General features: G+C 34.0%; 1 protein-coding gene across 5 annotated transcripts in view; it reads right to left on the bottom strand.

Annotated features, from left to right (window-relative positions):
• Nucleotides 1–4,655: 4,655 nt before the first annotated feature.
• Nucleotides 4,656–23,681, bottom strand: part of HDAC4 (histone deacetylase 4) — a 43,708-nt gene continuing 24,682 nt past the window's right edge. For 2 of the 5 annotated variants that reach the window (XM_018455254.1, XM_018455255.1), the window contains exons 4-18: nt 20,801–20,970; nt 17,064–17,168; nt 16,753–16,878; nt 16,028–16,110; nt 15,655–15,761; nt 14,162–14,299; nt 12,203–12,300; nt 11,983–12,120; nt 11,011–11,338; nt 10,327–10,770; nt 9,763–10,026; nt 8,469–8,815; nt 7,700–8,254; nt 7,084–7,223; nt 4,656–5,875 (exon numbers count right to left, since the gene is read on the bottom strand). In XM_018455254.1, the coding sequence (XP_018310756.1) occupies nt 5,812–5,875; nt 7,084–7,223; nt 7,700–8,254; nt 8,469–8,815; nt 9,763–10,026; nt 10,327–10,770; nt 11,011–11,338; nt 11,983–12,120; nt 12,203–12,300; nt 14,162–14,299; nt 15,655–15,761; nt 16,028–16,110; nt 16,753–16,878; nt 17,064–17,168; nt 20,801–20,970 (3,107 nt within the window). In that variant the 3' untranslated portion in view covers nt 4,656–5,811. The remainder of the gene's footprint in view (nt 5,876–7,083; nt 7,224–7,699; nt 8,255–8,468; nt 8,816–9,762; nt 10,027–10,326; nt 10,771–11,010; nt 11,339–11,982; nt 12,121–12,202; nt 12,301–14,161; nt 14,300–15,654; nt 15,762–16,027; nt 16,111–16,752; nt 16,879–17,063; nt 17,169–20,800; nt 20,971–23,681) is intronic. The other 3 variants (XM_018455256.1, XM_018455257.1, XM_018455258.1) reach the window with 3 other exon arrangements.

Here is a 23,681-nt window from a genome sequence, read left to right as displayed (position 1 = left end):
TTATACAATATAGACAGTATATTCGTGCAGGTGTGTGTGTGTATGTGTGTATGTGCGCGCGCGCGCATGTGCGTGCGTATGCACTAACGTAATAATAGAGCTCTATATTAAAATTCACATTTATACTCGGTGTTTGGATAAAAACTTAATAGTCATTTACATCTAATTTGTATCATAACTTGCCATGGGTGGTAATACCGGAATGTCGTAAGTTTTTGCTTTTTCTTTCGTTTCAAACGAAATTTGCGCAAAACGTTCAATCATTCAGATTCTATCCAAGCGACGCAAAACTTCAAAATTTATGTTTATGCTACGCATGATGGTAAAACGTGACAATTTGTATTTCGCCTTATAGAAAACCTTGAAAAGACCTTATTGTTTATCTCAAACAAATTTTTAAATAGCATTTGGTATTAAATATGAGATACGAATACAAGATTATTAGTTCAAACAATGTTTAAAACATTACGTCTTATATTAATAATCTATATTTGGCATTGAATGCGTTTGATCAACAAGTACATTTGTAATCTTTATGTAAACCTTATACGCGCGCGACACAAAATTCAGAATCATTTTAGATGTTTTTTTTTTTAGCGGGATACAAATATATATATTTTTTCGAAAGTTTTGGTTGCTTGGGTACGATCATATAATAATCTATGACGACAAAATGAAGCATATTTGGAGGGTGACAGGAATATCGCGAATGAACGCGAGGATGTGATTAATCAAGATGTGATGTCCGTAGGCCCGTGATGAGAATATCCTTCTGTAAACTTCGAAAAGAGTTTACCGTCTTGATTGAGAATGAGCTATATCCTTCATTTTCGAACGACACAACAATCACGGGGTAACAGTATCGTCGATGATAGACTTACTCTTAAATTATAAACAATTAGATATACACGCATGTCTAAAGTTATCTTTCGATAATGTTACAATAGCGTGGATTGTTGTTTCAACTTAATGACAGATTGATGTGCCTACGAATCGTCATAATGTTCTCTTTTCCCTCCTTCTTTCTTTTATACTCTCATTAATTAACTTACTGTATACACACATAGGCTGAACTCGTATCTTTATACTTAATATACATCAAGTCAATTTTACACGTTTCTTCAGTGAATTCTTCCGTTTTATCGGAACAAACATTTAACAGACACTTGAGATTCTTGCGATACACGCAAATATACAATGTACATACATATATCGATATATTTAATATATATATATATATATACATATACATATGTGGATGTGTGTGTGCGCGCGCGCACGCGTGCGTGTGTGTATGTCATTATAGATGTAATTCTTTATTTCTTACATGATTAACAATATATAATATATGCATCCTCGTGTAATTCGTTTATCAATAGATTCTCCTTTTATATTCATTTTTGTTACTTTTTTTAAATTCCTTTCTTTTCTTCATAAAATGCATGACACAAAAATAAATGCTTATATTTGTAAATTATATTTACCTTCTTTCCATCTCTCTTACACACATATTCTCGCGACGTATACACTTAATAACCATATATAGCTTATTTTCTTCTTTTTACAAAATATCACAAAAATCGCACCAGCCTTTGTTCGCAGCAAAAAACCATGTTGTTAAAATCTCGTTAAAACGATATTCTCGGTCCATTCTGCGCATCGCTTTCGCGTTTAAAAACATTAATATATATAATATTAACGGTATATCGATGCGATTGCACGTGCTCGTGGGAACATACGACCATGCCATATAATTGTCGTTGGCAGTGATTTGCACGTGACAGATAGACGAAGAGCAAGAGCTTCGAGTTATGTACCATTAGAAATTTCGAAGAAAAACGCCCAACTGTAACGTCAATCACTATGTGCGTTTCTCATTTACTTTAAATATTTGTTAATCAATATGTACTTAACAAATATTCATTGATTTTGTCAATTTTATGTTTTACAAATAATCGTGTGTGAATCAAAGTTGGGTTAAATCAAATTATTCGAATTGTAATGTAAGCTCGAATCAAGTTTGTACATACATATAAATGTAATCGGATTTCGACAAAGTACGATTACAAATAAACCTGTTCAATTCCGATTTGCAGTCAATTCATTTTCTTAATTATGAAAGAATTAACCCCTTCGCTCACACCCTGCATTCATTATAATGTATATCAAATTTAAAGACATTGTTCATTGAGATTATTTAATTCTCGACATCATCTGAAATCTGATGTACGTAATAATACTATTACGTTCTTATGTGTTGGAAAATAATCAAAATTTTGAAAAAATTTATCGTTTAGTATGAATGACTTACGAAAATGTACATGAATAAAACAATTTGTTTTATGTGGTTCTAATAAAATCAGGTCTCTGAAGAGGTTAAAGATTATTTAATAATAGCCGAATTGATCGCGGAACGATCTACATCGTGGTATCTCTTAGCATTTCGGTATGGCAGATATGTTCTGTCACGTTTTTAGTGTTTTTACCACGAGCACGTGGTATCGCATATATACATTGCATATTATTCGCGCACACGATATAATATCGCCTTAGGATCTACAGACATCGATTTTTCTTTTTTTCCTTTTATTCTTTTTTCTTTAATATTATTAATAATTTTGTCGTCTAAGTCGCGTAAGTTGCCTCGATTCGAGATAAGTGTTCACGCACTGCGGAGCTATCGTCATCTCTGAATGTCCGAATGAAGAACAAGAAAAGCAAATCGGACGACGAAACAATGAAAGCGCTAGTGACCAGCTCGACGCTCGTGTCTTCACTGAGTGTAGGTCACACGTGTTGAAGGTGGAAAAAATAGATCTCTATTTCTTTTCTACTACATTTCTTGTATCGTTCAGGTTTCCTTCTTTTCTCTGCAACATGGAAAAAGAAGAAACTTGAACGATGCAAGAAGTTGAAAAGAAAACAGATCCAATATATCTATATAAACGCTACGGTCTTTTATAAATATAGTTGTCTAATCGTTCTTATTGCATGATCTCTTTTAGCGAGGCCTGACGTACACACGAAAATCTCTTTAATCCGGAGAACATTTTTACATGTTTCTTTTTATGTGCATCAATTAAATAGTCTGATACCTCCAGGGAAAAATCTGTGTATGTCGTAACTCGTCATTCGTGCACGTATTTATTTAAAAAGAATCGCTCGAAGTTATACTAATATGTCCTTTCTTACAATTTTAACACATTTTATCAAACTGTTATTTTTAATAACTGTTATTTTTGGGGAAACTTCTTCAGATCGCCAGTAGAGAACTTCCATATATAAAATATAATTAATTTTTTTAAATCGTATAATATATATATATTTCTATATTATCGGAACTTTCTCTCTTCTCCCCCCTCCCCCTTTCCCCCCCCCCCTCTCGATTTTATTCATTTTATCCATTATAAAAGAGAAATGAGAAACAGCGAGCGTTCAGCGATTTAAACTTTAAACTGCTATCTTGCCATTGAACTCGCCTTTTAGAATCTTAATCTTCTCATTTAATGATTTATAGAGATGCCCAACTAGTTTCTCCAAAGGGCTAGATTTCGAAATTTTAACTGTATCTCACTGATCACTTCACCTTTGAAAACTATTGAGTTCTTTGAACTGATAATTTTCAAATGATCTCAGGAATCTATCCTTAAGCGTTGTTACAGTCTTTACTAGATACCTTGTATATTATTCCTTGTATATTATTTCAAATACAAATAAATGTATTTTAAAGAACCGCGATTTGTTGTCTTTGGCCACCTTGAAAACACAAGATTATAGCTGAGGTCTGCTTTTATTTCTGCATTTTTTAAACTGGTGCACGTAGTACAAATTATAGGTACATACATTTTAACATATCATACCGTATGCATCACTTCAGAGTGCAGGAATAAAAACAGATCATTGTAATAGTAACAACCAAACAATCTTCAAGATGACGGTCAGTTAGACAGTTTCTAAATTTTATATATTTTAAAGTCGCGGGCTGGATGTTGGGCATCCCTGATTTATAGGAAATACATTCCTAATCTTAGAAAAGTAATTTCGTATACAAACAAAGACACTTATGCCGATATTCTCGTAGTCATGAATCGTTCATATCGAAAACTCATACATCAGTACATCCTATCGTTGATGTATTATCCGTAGTACGTCTTTCATAACAATAGGCGCAATATAAAAAGAATATCTAAGAGTTTGAGATATACATTTGTTGTATTAACACAGCTCTTTCTCAAATTCCCTGTACTTGTCTCCCTGAATATTTCGATAATATACAGCTCGTTGAAAATGTTTTTAAAAGGGAAGAAACCTATGTCCCTCTCCGATTTTGATGAGCTTTGAATATGTTTTTATATTTTCTAGACAAAAATCAGGGGTACATTTTGTTTTATACGTGTTCTAACACACTTTTAAGGGGTGAAACATCCCTTAAAAAAAATTGGTTTTCTTCTTTCGAAGCGAATATTGTCGAAAATATAAGCGACAGAAAAAAATGTTTGAATAAAAGTTAAATAATTTTAAAGTTAAGTAGAGATATGTAAAAAAATAATTTCAAAAATTTTGTTATAATTATAAAGTATTCTTCAAAACCATTTAACTTTCTATTTCAAACATTTTTTTCTATCTCTTATAGTTTCGATGATATTCGCTTCGAAAGAAAGAAACTTATTTGTTCTAAGGGGCGTTTCACTCCTTAAAAGTGCGTTAGGACATGTACAAAATCAAACATATACCTCATTTTTGTCTAGAAAACAACATATTCAAAGCTCAATAAAATCAGAAATAGACACGTGGGTCTCTTTCCTTATAAATAGACGTCCGAGGTCACAATTAGCATTCAAAAATATACACACGGATAATCACGAATAATTAATTCTTCTTGCGAATTATCCAAGGCAACACGATGCATCAGACTTGTTTTATACAACTGTGACAAAGTTCGATTAGCTTACCATTTATATTGATAATATCAATAACTATTCGCAAATGTCCGTCGAATTTTCGAAGAACGTGTGTTCACAATTTATTTTCTCCCGACGAATTATCGAACGACAATGTGTTTGCTTTACTATTATTTTTCCACAATAATCAAATAAAATCATCCAGAGACAAAGAGTTTTAATATTATAAAATGTCTCCATTCCAATTTTTACATCAAGTCTCGAGACCATTCGTTGTTCGTCGATAAGATACTGGAATTGAAAATTTGTTAAGCGATAGCCAATTAGTGGGGTGAAAGCTGTTAAGCGCGCTTGAGTTCATCTCAACAATTTTAACAGTGATTCGTTAAAAAGATTACAAATCTTATCCACAATAAAAAAAGAAATCTATAGAATGGACAAATATAATTTGTCATCTATAGGTAACTATACAACAATCTCGCTCATCAAACGCGAAGTACAATAGAAATATTTGCAAAACTCACAAACAACTTTGCTTTTGCATTCAGCACAAAAAAAGGTTGATGAGCTCATGACACATCATTGCAAATTATCATCAACCATTTATGAAACATTACAGATCATTTCTTCCTTATTACTTGGCCGTCGTTTATTTACCATTTATGTCATTTGGAAAAAAAATATTGAAAATCTTAAACATGGGATTGTGTACGAATTTATACGCGTTGACCATGTTTTCGTAAATAGAACATTCACAGCTGACCGTGCGTCTGTCGCAACAGTCATGCGTGACGGTGAGTCCCTCAATCTGCACTGAGAAATGCACTTTTAGAAATTCGAAAGAGCATTTACACAGTTTCGTGCAATTAACTAATGCCTTCTACATCTAGCAGAATGACCTTCATGCATCTCACTTGGCCTCGTCTTGTTCCATTGGCTCTTCGGAGACCTCTCGGGAATGTTCTGATGTGGTCCTATTGTTTTAAATAAATATGCATATATAATATATATATATACACAATATATATTTATATGTATATATGTGTGTATATGTATGTATATAAATATATATATACATATATATAAATATATATTCTATATATGTATAAAAAGAAAGTCCCCTATTACGAAACATGAGTACATTTTGTGTAATTGCTAAAAGCCTATAGACAGAATTTAAAAATATGATAAATCATTTTAACGGAAATTTAATAAGTTTTAAGATATTGATATGTAAAATCTAATTTATAAATATTATTTTTTCGGAAAATTAGAAAAATGTAAAAAGGAACTATATGCAAATTGAATACGAAAAATATGAAATACGAAAAACTATGCTGTTAATAAAAGATACTTCGAGATATCGCTAATAAAGTATAAACTACATCTAGAAAATTTAATATTTCTAAAATACAAATAAAATGGAGAAGTATTTGTCATAATCACAAATCCTTATACCCAATATTTTCAGTGTAACATGCGATGCATTTCATATGAATCTTTTCTTAACTTTAACATAATGTTTTCTCTCTTTTTTCTCTGTTACAATACTGTACAATAATGCCTTCATGTTAGGGGTGTGTTCTGTTTCATGTATGATGTGCATAATGTATCGTTTTATTCTTGTTGTCGAATATTAAAGAAAGCTAAAACGATACATCATGCACATCATGTGTAAAACGGAACTTACTCTTAGAGCATTCTGAGTATCTGATATTACGAGTATCACGTTTTTACGAAATCTAATCTCTACAATTAAACAATTTGACATATCTCGTATTATTCTATTAATACGATCTTATTTTACCACTGCATGCAGAATCTATTGCCAAATATTTATTTATTAATAAACATGGTTTAAAGACCCATCTCAATGAAAACTGACAATATCCAATTTCATAAATCTTTTTTCGCAACAACTACACGCACGATCCAATAATGAATTTTCTACTAAATAGATTTCACCCCAAAAGCAATGTAAGTTCATGATGGAACCAACAGATAACAGCCTATTAGTTTAATAGAAACTCCGCTTCTTATATTAAGAGCCTATCTTATAATAGAGGACTTTCTTTTATGCATTAGTATATATGTATGATATTTAATTATATATATCAATATTCAATTAATCTAGTCTAGATGATGAAAACAGATGACAAAATAAATGATATTTAATACTAACGTGAGGTTTGTAGGCTGCTGCATTGATAGAGAGGCCATTGCAGACACGGTTTCCGTTTCGTCGTGTTCCTTCTGGCTCGCCTCTATAGCGCTCATTGCGACTGTATGAGCAGCGAGCTTTACGCAAGGCCAGTGTGACATCTAAGAAAAAATGTGATAATATATTAAATGATAAACTCAGGATGGATAAGTAACGCGTAACTTATGTCACATCGTTACATTTTTGAGTAACGGTAACGATTTGATCAATTACTTTTATCGTTATTTTTTTTCTAGCATATAAATCAATTTCTAACGAAAAATTGATTGGCTACCGCGTTGATTTTGCCACAATCAAGAATTTTCACGTTCTGTTGTGTATAATCGTTACACAAATTACGACAAATTTTATTTATTCACAAAATCTTTTTCACAAATCATTCTTTAGATGACTTAACAGTGCTTTGATAACAAAAATTAAATAAACTGTTGTATAAAGGAGGTCTAAAAAATATTCGATTTCTGCGTATATCTTTGTCTTTGGGCATCCTGTGGTAATGGGTATCTTCCAATTGTTAAATCACTAAACACACGGCGACACAACATTACAACATTGTATTGTGTAATATTCGACTCACCTGGATAGCGATGGTCTTCTGCAGCGTATCAATGGCGTTTTGGCAAGGAATTCTCGTGAGTTCTTCGTCTCGAAGAGGACTGAGTTCGTCACCAAGCAGCGCCCGAACGCACTCTTGTGCCGAATCGCAGATCGCCGCTAAATCGTAGCCTCCTTCCAAGGCAAGGACGACCTTGCCATCGGCCACATTAAGTAAGTGTTGTGTCATTCTGCCGAAACATGCCGGGCTGACTTTGTAGCCACCCAATGGCGCCGGATGACCAACAGCAGCATCGAAGCCGGCTGAGACGATCACGATGTCTGGATCGAATTCCTTAGCAATTGGCATGACAATCGTACGAAATGCCGCGAGGTACTCCGCGTCGCTCATCGGCGGATTCAGGCCACCTGACCATGCCACGTTCACATTGTAACCGAGACCTTTGCCAGCACCGCATTCAGTAGGCCCGCCGGTTCCAGGGAAGAAATTACCATCATCGTGTCTATGTATCGACAGGTACAGCACTCGTGGATCATCATAAAACATCTGTTGAGTACCGTTTCCATGATGAACGTCCTGAAGAAAATATAAAATGCATGATATAATATTTCGTCATATAGCATGTCCGAATATATTTAGAATCGCAGTCTATCTAATTTTAACTACAATTTCGATTTGTTGTATTGCATTGCTCATTTTCACAGTGTAAAGACATTTATATTAGAAATCAACGTGTATTGTATATTCTCGTAAAGAAATCATGTTGCACAATGATAATAATATTTCTCACCCAATCTAAGATTAAAATTTTTCTAACGTCGAGTTTCTGCTGAAGTAGCCTCGCTGCGATTGCCACCGAATTGAAGAAGCAAAAACCCATAGCTTGATTGGTCTCTGCGTGATGCCCAGGCGGTCTTACCACAGCAAAGCCGTTCTTAATATCGCCCACTGCTGTCTTGAACGCAAGGTCAACAACACATCCCACTGCCATTCGGGCAGCAGGTGCAGTATTAAGCTCGTTCCACGTTGTGTCGGAATCAACTCCAACTCCACCGCAGGGAAGTCGGACGAAACTTTTGATAGGCAATTGCGACAGCTTGGACATATCCAGTTTCTGTCGATTCAACGGATTCGTTCCTGCGCACATCACTCAAATTAATATCACTTGTTGATATAATTATTCTACAGTTTAAGATTTAAGATTATTTAAAAATTTTTTTACAATACAGTATATTTTCCTTTATTTTTAATAACTTGATAATAATAATAATAATAATTTGTGATTTAATTACAGTAGTGTAATTAAATATACACGTATGATTTAATTATATCACTATAAATTATATTTGTATACATACAGTAATATAATTAATCTAGGATGACAACAAAATTTGTGTAACAAAGTTTTTTGTGAGTTTACTAAATCATTATAAAGTAGCGAATTTACGTTATTTGTCATCATTTTGACAACAAAATGACAACTATTAGCTTGCTACTTGGATAGTAACGTATACAAAAAAAACAAATTCTAGAGTATTAGTTACATCTTATTAAATATTAAAAAGACTGCACCAAAAGATTTTCATCGGTTGAACTGAAGACCATTCTATTATCTACTTGGAAGAATTTATCTATGGAAAGGCGCGACCATCGTTTCCGAAACTTTAAAGTTTGTTAAAGGTGGCTTTCGAATGTTATTATTTTTTGTATTTAATAAGATATAACCAACAGTCTAAAGTTTCTTTTATAAATATATGTTACTATTGATTTGATAAACAAAATTTTGTGGCCAAACTTTTTGTCATCTCGTATACGTAGTATAAATATTTATTCGATGATTACAAAAATGAATATCGTTTTAGTTCTAAAAATAAAATTCTAAAAATAAAAAACAATGAATTTGAGAATAAGAAAAATAATAAAATTTTAATTGTAAATTCCACGAAAATTTCAAAGCTTCCTTAAATTTTTAAATAGAGTTACTTCCAGAGTAGCAATTCTTAAAACTGCTAATTTCATTCTATTGTCTGTTAAAAATATTTGTGTTTATAAAGCTAAAATAGCATTGAAAGAGTAAGACTCACCAAATAAAAGTGCATGAGCTTCACTATGACATGTTTGAATCTCTTCAAGTGTGGCCTTGCGCGAGCGTATTCGATCGCAACGTTGCAACAAGCCCGTTTCCGATAACCTAGCCCATACGCTCTGCAATCGGCCACCATGTTCAGGATGACCTCTAACCGTTTCGCCACAGACACATGCATGTTTTAACATCAATGGGTCATAAGCTAATCCCGTAGTGGGTCGATGCGAAGAACCTCGTGCAAAAATATCGCTGCTCTGAGGACCTTCGGGAAGAAATAATTTCATGAGCTAAAAATATTATTTCTTTGACAATTACATTAAATTAATTTATATCTCGATCCTTTCTATTTTTCTATATTCTATATTTCTTATAGGCAGAGAAAGAGAGAGAGAAGGAAAGATAGAGATATTTAAATGTCATATGGATTCAATATAATATTGGAAACAAATCCAACAATCCATTCAATACATCAAGTAATCATATTTTATCAAAAGTATCAAAGATTACTAAATATCAAATCTTTAGCGCGTTGTATTATTTCTGATAAAAAAACATCTTTTACCTAGGTGTACTAGAGGACTCGACAATGCTCTAGAGAGTGGTCTAGCTGACTGAGAAGTTCTGCTTAAACCTCCGGCGTAGATGGTCGATTCATTCGTCTGCAATGTGTGCCTCATCATAAGATCTCTCTGTTGTTGAAGGAATTGTTCACGGTCCCTCTGTTGCTTCGAAATCTCGCTCTCCTCCGGATGATCTTTCTTGCCCGTGAGATCTATCACTTCGGATTCTTCGGATTCTGGTGCTTCATCCAGCTGATTGGTTTGACCGCGGGAGCCCACTCGCGTCAGGACAGTCTGACGGATCTGTTGTTTCAGGTAATTGTGCGCTTGTTGCTGATCGTGCAACTGCTTCTCTGCGAGGTACTCCTCGTAATGGGTAGTCGGTGCTATCATGCCGCTCTGTAGCATCGGATGACCTAACGGTAAGGGCGCGGATTGGGTTCTACCTATATTTGAAGAAAAAAAAAACAGTCATGTAAATGCTTGAATCAACGTTATTGACAAGGAGTTATTGAATGATGCGTGCTATGTTTCATACAGAAATGGTCTCTCGAGACACTTTGAATTATTAATCCCGGTAAGTTTAGCCTGCCTTCCAGAATCACTTTTCTCAGCGGAGACCATTGTCCATTAGAACAGGACACGCGTACGGTAAGAGCTTCTCCGAAGACAAAGAGGGAACATACTACCTAAAGGCCGGTGATGACCAGCCTTTTGCAGTCTTGCTTGCGCTACTTGTGTATCCGTGATCGGTGTTGCGGTATGATACACTGCTGCTGCCATTGCTGAATGCTGCCTGCTGCCACTCACCGTCGCGGACGGCGATGCCACCTGCTCTTGTAGATTCTGCTGTATCTGTTTGTGGATGTATGCCGGCTCGCCCTCGATAACCGTCAGAGACGGATAGAACGGTAAGGTACCGTGCAGCATCTGACCGGTGAGCGGCATGCCAAGACGCGCCGTAAACGCAGCTCGCACTTCCGCTTCTGAAACCGGCGCCAATTTCGTGCCACTCTGGGAACAAAGAACAGCCCAATACGTGTCAACCAAACACTTGAAAAGATTTTTCAAATATTCTTATCATTATCTTGTATCTTTGTTAGAATGAATAATTTCATCCGAGTTTAATTCATTATGTTTAAATTAGTTTGTATAGAGTTTTTAGAATTAGTTCGTTGCCATACAGAGTTATTTAAGAGATCGCATGCACAAACAGCAGAATGTGATGTTTCATCTAACAATGGTTCGACCTTCCCCTTTTTCCGGCGGTCATGGTGAGTTCATCATCGCAGGCCGATAATAGATTTTAAATCAGAATATAAAAAGTAACGATAAAAGTAACTATAAAATTCGTTACCAAAAAAATTCAACTATGTTACTGTTATAGTTGTAAAAAAAAAATACCGCTGTTACTAGTTCGTTAACTTTTAAGTAACGATAACAGGTCACTTTTAAAAATCAGTAACTATAATAGTAACGGTAACTAGTTACTTTTAAAAAGTAATTTTCTATTCCCTGTATTTAATATATACATTTTATTATATAATTAAACGTATATTTTAAAAAACTATAAAATTTAAATTGTCATGTTCGTATAACTAAAAAAGCGCAAATCGTAATTAGAAAAGACGTAAGTTTCTGTTGAAAAATATACTTACTGATGAGCTCGACGGTACATGGGGTCTGCCTAACGAGATGTTAGGCATGGACGGTGAACTGAAGAGCGAAAGATCCGAAAAGCTGCCCTGTTGACTACTGCTAGTGAGACGTCCTCCATACGCTGAATTTTCACCTTCCTGCAACAAGTCAGAAACATCTCGTGACAAATTTTCATAACACTGAAAGATGACAACATAATATGGTATCGTTGAAGCTTACTTCCTGTATCGCTGTATTGCTTCCAGCAGTGGGACTGGCTTGAGAATTATTGACAGTCGGAGGAGAATTAGGCCCAGACTCAGGATTGCTGCCAGAATCTAAAAAATATACAAGTAGTATGCCGAGACTTTCGAGAAAGATAGAGAGAAATAGTGTCGCTTCGTTACGCAATAAAAATATATGCGAAATGAATGAATGATCATGCGCTCGGAAATTGCATGCGAAATTGCATTTCTAACGCGCGAACAAAGAGGAAAGACGTATGACTTGATAATCCTTCGAAAATAAACCAACTCTCCATACACGTCGCGTGCAACATATAGTACATATTAAATTTCGACTGTGACAATTCACAAGAAATTTTACGACGGCCCAAATTATCATTATCCGTTCAAAGTATGTCTAAAAATGGCTTTTTAAACCTATCGATTCATTATTTGGAGAGCGATTCAAATATTCCTGGACAGCGTTAATTTACATATGTTAATTGGAGAGTATTCTCGCTCATGCTATTACAGGAGAGTAACAAACGTCAAAAGAACTCAACAGTCAATTAATTGAACACTCAGGGTGCGGTGAGAGACAGAAAGAGAAAGAGAGAAAAACAGAAATGTATATATGTAGTAACATTGGCGAATGTTTACGTAGAGAAAAAAAGAAATTCTTGTTCTAGAATACTTTATAGAATATAGGCTATTACCTGAGCGTTTTTAAAAGTAACTAATTCTTTAGTGAAATTTTATTGATTTATATGATCATGTAAATGTAAATTCCATTCCATATGTAAATACGTTTTTTTTTAAATCCTATTAAATTAAGTGGTACGTTTTGGAGATATTAACAAAAAGTATCATTTTCCATTATTTTTAATATGTCTCGAAAACAACGCAAAATATGAAAAAAAAAATTTCAAAAGAACTTTTTTGGGGAAAATTAAATTACCTATCGATATATAGAAGATTTTCTCAATTTTTTACTATTTTTTTCTTTCGTTTTCTTCTTCTATTTAAGGTTTATGATATCAAGAAACAAATACTTTTTTAATATTAAATATATTTGTTTTAATTGATAATTGCAATAAAAGAAAGTTTCAATAACACAAAATTAAAATAAATCTAAAATATTGCAAATTCGACTCAAAATGTCCAACTTGCGTTAACGATATTTCGGTCACTATTGTGATAGTCAAAAACTCTTGTATAAGCTCAAATTTTTTCGTTGCAACATCTACTTTTTTTCTCTAATAACGATAAAAATATTTGGACTAATAGAAAAAGTTACACACCAAAAGGTAAAAATTGAAAATTTTCTTTACTTGTTGCTTTTTTCTTCCATTTTCTTTTTCTATTTTGGGTTTATCGAAAAAAATTTTTCTATATATCTAATCAACAGGAAATTTAATTTTCTACAAAAAAGTTCTGTTCACTTTTTTGGTATGTTGCGTCGTTTTCGAGATATATTGTATTAAAAATAATACAACACTTTATGTTAATATCTCCGAAACGCACCACTTAATTTAACGTTTTTTAATTTAGCGTTTTTTTTAACTTATTCACATATCGAATGATCATATGAATCAATAAAATTGCACTAAAAAATTAATTCCGAATATAGTCGTTTTTCAGCTCCACACTCTAAATTTCTTGCAGTGAAATCTCACTCCAAGAAAGTGAAAATACAACTACCCTTGAAAAAAGGGAAAATATTTCACGTTTTTCAAAGTGGTTGTATTTTCACTCTCCTGGAGTGACATTTTACCGCAAGAAATTTAGAATGCAGGCAATAGCCTAATAACTCCCTTGAAAAAAGATCGCGCGTCATTGTGTATGCGCACGCACGCACGCACGCACGTGTGTGTGTGTGTGTGTGTGTGTGTGTGTGTGTGTGTGTGTGTGTGTGTGTGTGTGTGTGTGAGAGAGAGAGAGAGAGAGAGAGAGAGAGAGAAAGAAAGGAACGTACTTGCTAATAACGATTTCCGCTTGAGATGCGACGCCAGACGGTCCTTCCGGCGTGCCATCAGAGGTGAGTTTCTCGACGCAGCCATGTTCCTTTCCACGCGTTGTTTTAGTCGCACTTTCAGCAAGTTCGGCTCCGAAGCTGGCCAATTTTTCAGCCGGTTGTTAGTTGGTCATTGTCATACCGAAGAAAGGGGCGGGGAAGGAAAAGAGAGACGGATGGAAGACAAGAAACGCGATGCGAGATGATCCCATATTACATTCGCATTCACGTTCGCTCGCTCGTATTATCGGTTTACCGGCATGCACGTCGCGGAAGAAGGTCGCGTATGAGATTCTATAGAGATTTCCTTGTGATATTCGCGCCTGTATAAAGGGCGAATAATTAATAACACGCACGATTTGTAAGATAACCGGACTCTATATGATCTAGTATCTAATATGGCCTACTCGCTGTTTGTGATTAATTACACGATGAATTCAACAGACAGCACTAATATTATATTTGTTTGTTTTTGTCGTATGATACATTTTTCAAGCCTGTTGATTAGCTATAAGATAAAGAGATCCAAAAACTTCTCTATCCTACAGCCAATTAATATGTTTGAAAAATTCATCGTATGACAAATGTAATATTAGTCGAAATCGTCCTGTCGGTCTGACATTGCATCAATTTATTATTTGTTTTATTAATTCTGTTATTTTCAGTAAAGCAAAATGCAGAACATTATAATCATGATATATAATGTTTCGTGGGTAAGTATATAATTGCTTTCTATACCTAAGGAAAAAATCCCGGATTGCAAAAATATTCCGAAATCAAAGCATTTTTTTGAGGAAAATGTTTCATAGAAAAATTATAGTTTAAAACGATTTATTAATCTGATCAATTTAATCTTGGATGGCGTCGCCAAGATCAGATCAAGATCACGAAAATCGATGACCTTGGAGGTGTCACCCAAGATTAAACTAATCAGATCAATAAATGGAATCATTTTAAGCCCTACAACTTTTGTATGAAACATTTTTCTCAAAAATGCTTTGTTTTCGAAGTATTTCACCGATCCGAGACTTTTTCCTTACCCTGTATATTTTTGCGTGCAATTATTAACCCATGTGGATTCTCGCTTTGCATTGTAAAGTGTTTATATAGATATAAAGAAGATGAATATTCACAGAAACTGATTGAGGAGTCACTTATTACTTAAGTCGGATAACGAAATACAATGTGTCGACTTGCTATGTGCATGTCGGCGTTATCGATATATATAATCCGATCGAGCGAATTTTGTTGAGGAAAATCATTGCTTTTCTTTGTATTCTCGGATAAAGTAACGATCAAAAAAGCAAACATCGCGTCGACACGTAAGCTCTTTTTCTGAGATTCAACTCGTTTCTCGAACATTGAAACACCATGCTTTAGTAGACATTCTATTGGCACACAAACTGCTTGTACGAAATATGCATAAGTTAATTCAGACATCTCGAGACAATTACCTGTCTTTCTAAGCGGGAAATCGTCGCCAAACTTCTGCAGCATCTGTGGCATCTGATATGGATGAGCCGCATTCGTGGTGCTTGACGATTCCGACTGCGGTTGTAACCTAGATAAAAAAAAATTCGAAACATCATTCATAACGTATTATCAAGAGTTAGATAAGGAATAGTCAATAAGAGAGCAAAATATGTTGAAAAGATGCATCGTTCTAATAAGACATTAAAATTATTCCAAAATTCTCAGTTTTTCGCACTATGCATTGAAACTTTATATATTAAAAAAAATCTGTTATTAAAAAAATTGTAAATAAAAAACAAATAAGTTAGGGCAGGAATTATATACACACATACATATATATGTTGTGCATTTTACCAGTTTCTATATCCGGGTGTGCCGGGTACTGCTCCGTTCGCCGCGGCAGCTGCTTCCCTTTGTTTCTTGTTCACCAGAAAACTCTGTAATCGTAAGAGCCTTGTAAACAGAATTATAAGATTCGCGTAAAATTTAGAGCGCGTGCTGTTTACATACAAATTCGGAAAATCGATATTTTATTTCCGATTGGACAGACAGGAAATTGTAAATGGCTAAATGTTATTCTCTCAACTAATCAAAACTTCTCTTCACAAGGAAATAGCAAAAATTGTAAAATGTCAAATGGGATGAGCCATAGTTCATTCGAAAGGGGAGAACTACGTGTATTAACATTGTAAAAGGATTTAGATGGATGGACTTTCGATTCTGAAAAAATTGCAGTTAAAGTTGAGCAATCGATCAGCTATACGATAAGTATTAGTTACTACATTACAGTAACAGTTACCAAAAAAATAACGCTGTTACCAGTCTATTACAAAAAAAGTAACTTGTAACGGTAACAGCGTTACAAATAACTAGTTACTTCCATTTCCTGGGGGCTCATCCCATTTGGTATTTTAAAACAAAAAATGTATATAGAACTACGGAACTTAATACTGCGAATACGCAAAATTTAAGAGGTAAGAGTTACTCCTTGCGTAAATTTATGATCTATCATTCCTCGAACCTAAAAATTAAAAAAAAATTTATCATGTTTAATGACAAAGGAGAAAATCCAAATTTACATGAAGGCGTTCCTTGACTTCTGTGGATGCATTCGCGCTATGATCATGCTTATCTTTCTTCCTGAGAGCCTCGAGTCTTTCCTTCTCTCGCCTTTGTTCCTCCAACTGCTTCTGCTGTTCCCAGAGCTGCGGCACACACACACAGAAATAAATTCATTACTTCATGAAAATTCATCCTTTTCTAAACAATCTATTATATCTCTCATATGCGCTTTTTCCTAAATTCATTCTTCTATATACTCTAAGAAAGATGACTACCAAATTGGTATAATAATGTCGAAGTACAAACAAATCTATAAAACTAGATTTACCTTTAGTTGATGCATCTGTTGCTCATGCAGTTCAGCCAGTTGTCGTTCTTGGGCATGATACTGTTGCCGGAGAATCTGCTGTTGAAGTTGATGATGCTGCTGTAGCTGGAAGCAAATCCAGATATCTCAAGGATAATGTAACATTTTTAGCTAAAAACTAAATTATCAAAAAGTATCTGAAGGATATACAATAACTAATTTGCAAGTGAAACATAAGTCGCTTGCTAACTGTACATTTCTTCTTTCAACTGAAATTGTTACAAATCATTCCTGTTTGCGACATAACATTTTTTTTTCTATATTAGTGTATTAATTTATAGTCAGGCACTTATTTTTTCGATTTGCCTACGGTGAAAAATAAAGGAGTTTCGATAAAAAAAAGGAACAAAATAGAGATGCAGATTTATGTATAGAGCTTTCCAATATGTTACCGAATAAAAGCTATTGTCGCACGCGTCCAGTGGAAATGCGAAAGTATGCATAGCGGTGCCAGTGCAAAGTTTCATGCCAACATGGTGCGTATCCGACACGTTTAATCCAATTTACCGTGTCTCTCGAATGTTTTTCGTTTGTCATTCGTCGCACGTGGGCGACTTTGAGTCGCCTTTTCTCAGAAGGAAATGCGTAGGTTGCTGACACAGAGAATAAAGCGATTTCGTCCAATTGGTTACGTTTGCGAATAAATGCTGTCACGCGATTCCTATGCAAGCGTTGCACTTTTAGCAAGCAAGTATAAAAAAATCGAATGCGGTATCGTCCGATTTGAAACCAGAGGAGCTGGTCTTAATTCTAAAATTAACGGGTAAGACAAAATTCTAGAATCTTGTCTCGTTTGTAATTGTTCTACTTTTCTGATTTACATTCTCTGAAGTTAATTGAGATTTTTTGGTTTTAAGAGGAGATCGATTATCTCTTTAGATAAATACGGTAATATTCGGAAATTTATTTATAAAACTACTAAATAAATTTGTATGAATTTTATATAAATTCACGTCATTACCTTTCTTAGGCTGGTATTCATAGTCGGATCTTATATTTAAGATCATCTTAAGTACAGTCTTAATGCTTAAGTACAGTCTCTAAGCTGTCATGAACCGATTAGAGAGCCGTTTTTAACCGTTGTTAGCTTTTTATGTACTATATCTTAAGGCATTACTTAAGACAGTCTTAAAATAAGAACGGATTGTGAATACCGCCCTTAGCCTATAGATAAATGCTTGTTTGTGATTGAGAAAAAAAATACTTCCGTTAAATTTTGTTGAGCAAAGAATTTGCATAAAATTTTATCTTTGGAATGAAATTTTGTGTTGCGGAAGTGTTTCGGTGAGTTTCGGAAGTGTTTCGATGAGTGCATGCCAAGAATAAAAAAAATTAAGAGAATTATGAACTCTCAAGTTTTAACAAACAAAACAATAAAAGATTAGGCTAATGAGAGTATCAAGAATAAGAATTTTCAAATGGTATAAAATGTTCAAAAAAGGCAGAGAATGTCGAAGGAGGATTGCTCTAGAAGACCTTTCATTTCAACAAATGAACAACACAGAGAAATTAAAGCTTTAGTGCTCAGTGATCGACGATTGGCAATTTGAGATATGATTGAACGTGTTGGATTATCTGGTGCATGCCTATCGATTTTGAAAAACAATTTAAGCGTGAGATTGGTCATATCTCGCATTGTTCCAAAAACGCTGATTTTTTTATTTGTTCGTGATTTTTCTAGCCAAAAATTCAATGAATACTACTGCACAAGCTCCGTTTTGAATCAATAGATGCTATAAAAGAGAATTTGTCGCACGTTCTGAATGATTATATCTGAAATCGACTATAAAAAGTGCTTCGAAGATTGGAAAAAATGTTAGCATAAACATATTGCAGTGGGAGGGCATTATTTTAAAGGAGACGAAATAAATTTGGATGAATAAATTTATAGTTTGCGTTTTACTGGATCAGTCTCGGTATATATTTGATCACAGTAGTATTTAGTTAATATTAAATCAACGCTGTGCTATCTATACAATGTTTATTTTTCTTATTTTATTATTATACATTCGCTCGCAAAAAAAACAAGGCACTTTAATGTTATTCTCTTTTTATGAGTAAATATATTTATAAAAAAGCTGTTTGTTTTTATATATATTCCTAGGCAGAATCTAATTACACCAAAGTACTGCAGTTGCAATATATCACGTATACGGGATATATTTACTTCCGGGCAAATTATCCGCATCATTAAACCTGACCTTCATAGAAATATCGATGTCTTTGAATTTAATTGCCATGTAACTAAAGTGTGCATGAAGTGCATGATCAATTAAATTCAATCGAAACTCAGCTGGGCTATGGTAATCTTAACTTCGCTACGTATTCAGCGTAAATTTCTATAGCAGTTATTCACAGTTTGTAATTTGTATTTCAATGATATTCGCAAGAAAGGTATGAAATATACGAATAATACTATGCAGTATGGTACCAGCTATGCTACTACTTAATAAACTGTTAAGGGGATATTAAAACGATGATCGAAATTTGTCGATAATATAATATATAGATAATATTATTTTAGACCGTTTATGTGAGAACACAATCAATATTAAAATGCCTATAACGGTCGAAGCTGGATCTTTAATGCTTAAATAATTCAATCTTGATTTACTTAAATATATTACGCAATTGCATATATACCATATTTGTAGTATTTCGAAAAACTGCGCGCTGAATTCTTTTCCAGACTATATAAACGCAATTAAACTACTAATAAACTACTAGTAAACTTGCCTTGTTAATATTATAATATATATATAGACATTTTAACTTCAAACTCATTTTCTTACATTATCGTTTTGTCTTACTCAAATGCATACATCTATCCTCCTTATCTCACGTATTGCAACGCCATCTCTTGCAAAATCCGTCACTACTAGATACAATTACTATTCAGTTTACCTTTCTCAGCCTTCGCTAAACATATGTAATTTGCAAATCAATATAAATCTTTTTTTTTTTTTCAAGCTTTCAATCTTAATTCCATTAACTCAGTATTGTTTTACGTAATTCAACGGATGGTGCAACGTTATTTTGTTCATACAAGCTATAGACTTTTTTGTATTAAAGAAACATCTAAATCAGGTGACAGTTATACGAGTTGAAAAATGTAAGTTATTAACTATTTTCGATTTTAGAATTTTTATACAACTGTAATGCATCAATAATTTCGTCATTCCAGCGTCTCCTTAATTCTGTTTTTCTTTCAAAAGTATAACAAATATTACAGTTTATTTTCTGCCGTCCTACATTATACGTCATAACAATATCCAAAGATCTTGTTTCAGCCGATTTTACTATGAAGAATTTGTTACCCATTTGTTACTCATTTTCCTTATGTTAACATAATTCTTTTTAATTTTATGGAATATTATATTGCGAATTATTTTCCCGTCATATTTAATTAATCAATGATAATGTAAATCGTAATGTTAAAAAAATGTATTAATTTTTCTATGAATACATTAAAAGTTACATAAAAAGTAAAAAGTACTTTTGTAAAAAAATTATTTTTCTTCGATGTGCTCAATATTCTTTATTCAATACTTTTAATTGTTAAATTGTTCATTTAACGAACAATTTTCTTATCTTGTTATATAACAGTTCCACGGAAGTTTCAAAGAATCCGATATTTTACTGAAGAATTCAGTGAGTTCTATGTTACGTGCATCTTACATAAATGCATCGTACGTTACCTCGAGTATCTTCTGCTGTAGCGCGTGTTGGCCATGCATGTTGGTAGTATCGGCAGCTGCAGTATGATAAGTGCCGGAAGTCAAGGTAGCCGTGGCCGCACTTCCTCCACCACCGGCGCCCAAATCTCGCGGTCGCGGCATCGGAGAGCCCGGCGTGTCTCTGGCCATCTCTATGTACATGTAACAACAATATACATCCAATAATATGCCTCGATGAGTCTCGTCATCGTCACCACCATCGTGATGCTGGTGGCCGATCATTGGTGGTGCACCGATGATCTTTATGCTCAAGGTTTTCGCGCGCAGATTAAACGCGTTTGCCTGTTACATATAAATTCTCACAGTTCGTTTTTTTTTTTTAAACCTTCTCATATTGTTAGTCTTTTATCTTTTATGAATGTGATTAAAGATGGATGTTAGAACTTCAAGGCTAACACTATTGCCGTACTTTGTTAAGAAGAATTAATATATTTTGCTCCTACATGTAAAATTTTCAAGTGGCTTTACCACATCGATTTAAAAAAAATGATATAAAATTATGTTTGACCTTAAGACGTACTCTTATGCAGAATTGGTTATTAAACGTAAAATTAAAAAATTTTTTAATTAATAATTGACGAAAACAAATGTAATTAAAAACCATTTAATTGACGGTAAATGTTGAAAATAACGATCCTACCTCCGATGATTTTGACCTTGACATAAATTGTCAAGGTCATGGCTCAGAATGATTTTTGGAAGGTTTTAGCCTGCGTTTGTTATTCGTTCAAAAACTATTTACAAATAAAGTTGGTAATTTAAATGTGTATATATTTAACTGCATATTTTAAATTATAATTATCACAAGTTAATTCAATATCCTTACCTCCCCTCCCTACCACGGGGCGTACGGCTTTCTATGAGAAGCGAGGTCCACCCCACCTCCCACCTCTGCCTAAGGGCGCTTAGGAGCGAGCTAAAACCTTCTGAGCTTCAACATTTATTTTAATTCTTTCGAAACTAGCTAATAATAAAATTATTAGCTTATTATTAATTAATATTAAAATTAGAAATAGGACTGTTTATATAAATAAATCAACTAAATACAAATCAACTAAAAAGCGCAAATTAGATTCGATCAAAGTTAGATGTTAAGACTAATACATATGTATGTGTTGTAAATAAACGTATCTGAGAAATATGACTGCGCGCTGATTACTTTTATACTTTCAATACAATCAATCTAAAATACTAATAATTCTCTTAAAATTAATTAGATCTTTGTTTTGATGCTATTAACATTTTTAAAACTGTAAAAAAATTTATTCTGAAAAATATTACTTCGACCAGGATTTGAAGCCAGATTTCCTGTATTCCGTACGAGCAGCCTCACTGTTAAAACTATACCAGTCTTGGCAATATTCTTCGCAATAACTAATATATAATATATAGAGAGCGCATTGAAAGGCAGGGTGTATAAACAATGTTAAGATTAGGGACAATAGTCAGTAATTTGTTTAGAAATAAATAGCAAACTGAAAATTAAATATGACAGTTATACGTTCAAAAATCATCCCGTAATTTAATAATAATTATTTGATTATCTTGAAATTTATCGAATGAGATTTGACTAGAAAGTGCTATGATACATCTTTAAATTGATAACAAGTTGATTTCTCGTTCGACAAATTAATTTCAAACTGAATTTTCACAATGATTTTGATGACGCGAGATAAATACTGCGCAACATTTTATCTAAAATATACGACTGTAATTTACGTGGGAAAGAAAGCATTCATTGTGATCAATCGAGATTAGAAGTCATAATAACTGGTATTAAACTCAATCTCACTTCAAAACACTTCCGTCGCATTCTTTTCATTATCGTCGCTGAAAAATCACTCGCAATCTCATTTTCTGTCATTTAATAATAGTGCTGTTTCGATCGTTTTTATTGATACTAATAAAGAATATGCCGCGATATTACAACGCATCTAGTTGAATATATATAAGTAATCGAAGAAAGGAAATCGCTCACAATACATTCATATTTTTAAATTATATCTCGTTTTAAATTCGATATTCAAGAACATACCTACTTTTAAAAAGTCACCGAGATAAGAAATATTGAGAAAGACGGAGATCCTCAATGTTGAAAGAGAGAGAGAAATTCAAGTTTTTTATGTCGCTCGTTTTTAACTCATCACTTGTTAGTTTTCAAACGTTCAAGTTTCTTAGAAACACATGATTATACCGATTGCACCTTGCGTGTGGCAGCTATTTTTTTCGATTTCTTTTTTCGGGTATTTGGGAGGTTAATTTCGAGATGGCCCAGCGGAGATGTGAGAAAGCGCGTTCCCACGCAAGAACTTGGCCCTTCCTCTCTCCTTGGATCCTCTCGTCGCGTTCGGCTTGCTTGAACGATGTCTGAAAGATGGTCTGGCGGACACCGTGTGTTTTTCCTTTCGCCGCGTCGTTCTCTCGCGGCGATATCTCACGACGAAGAACATCGTAAAATTTAACGTGGATCGACGCGCGTGTTGCCGTAACGATGTTTATCGCTTTGATATTCGCTCGCGGCGCGATAGCGCGGCTATTTTTAGCATTTATTACGCACGCGTACGCGCCACACAAGCGACCACTTATCGCTCACTCATTTGCGACTTTTCTATTTTTTCTCTTTTCATTTTATTCCAACTTTTCCAGCTTTTATCTCCTCATCGTCACGCCCAAGATTTAAGGATTCGCTCGGAACATTCGAAATCTCGATCCGAGATAGAAGGACTCTCGAAGGAAAACCAGTTAATCGCTTGTACCTAACCACTCGGTTCGTGGCATCTTTTATCGCTAGAGATCCAAGTTCAAACTCTGTCACACACCGCTACGCAATTGTTGTGAATTA

The sequence above is a fragment of the Mycetomoellerius zeteki genome, unplaced genomic scaffold (assembly GCF_001594055.1).
Source record: "Mycetomoellerius zeteki isolate Tzet28-1 unplaced genomic scaffold, Tzet1.0 scaffold471, whole genome shotgun sequence".
NCBI lineage: Eukaryota > Metazoa > Arthropoda > Insecta > Hymenoptera > Formicidae > Mycetomoellerius > Mycetomoellerius zeteki.
Note: the sequence above shows the minus strand (reverse complement) of the source record. Positions and strands in the feature narration are given on the sequence as shown.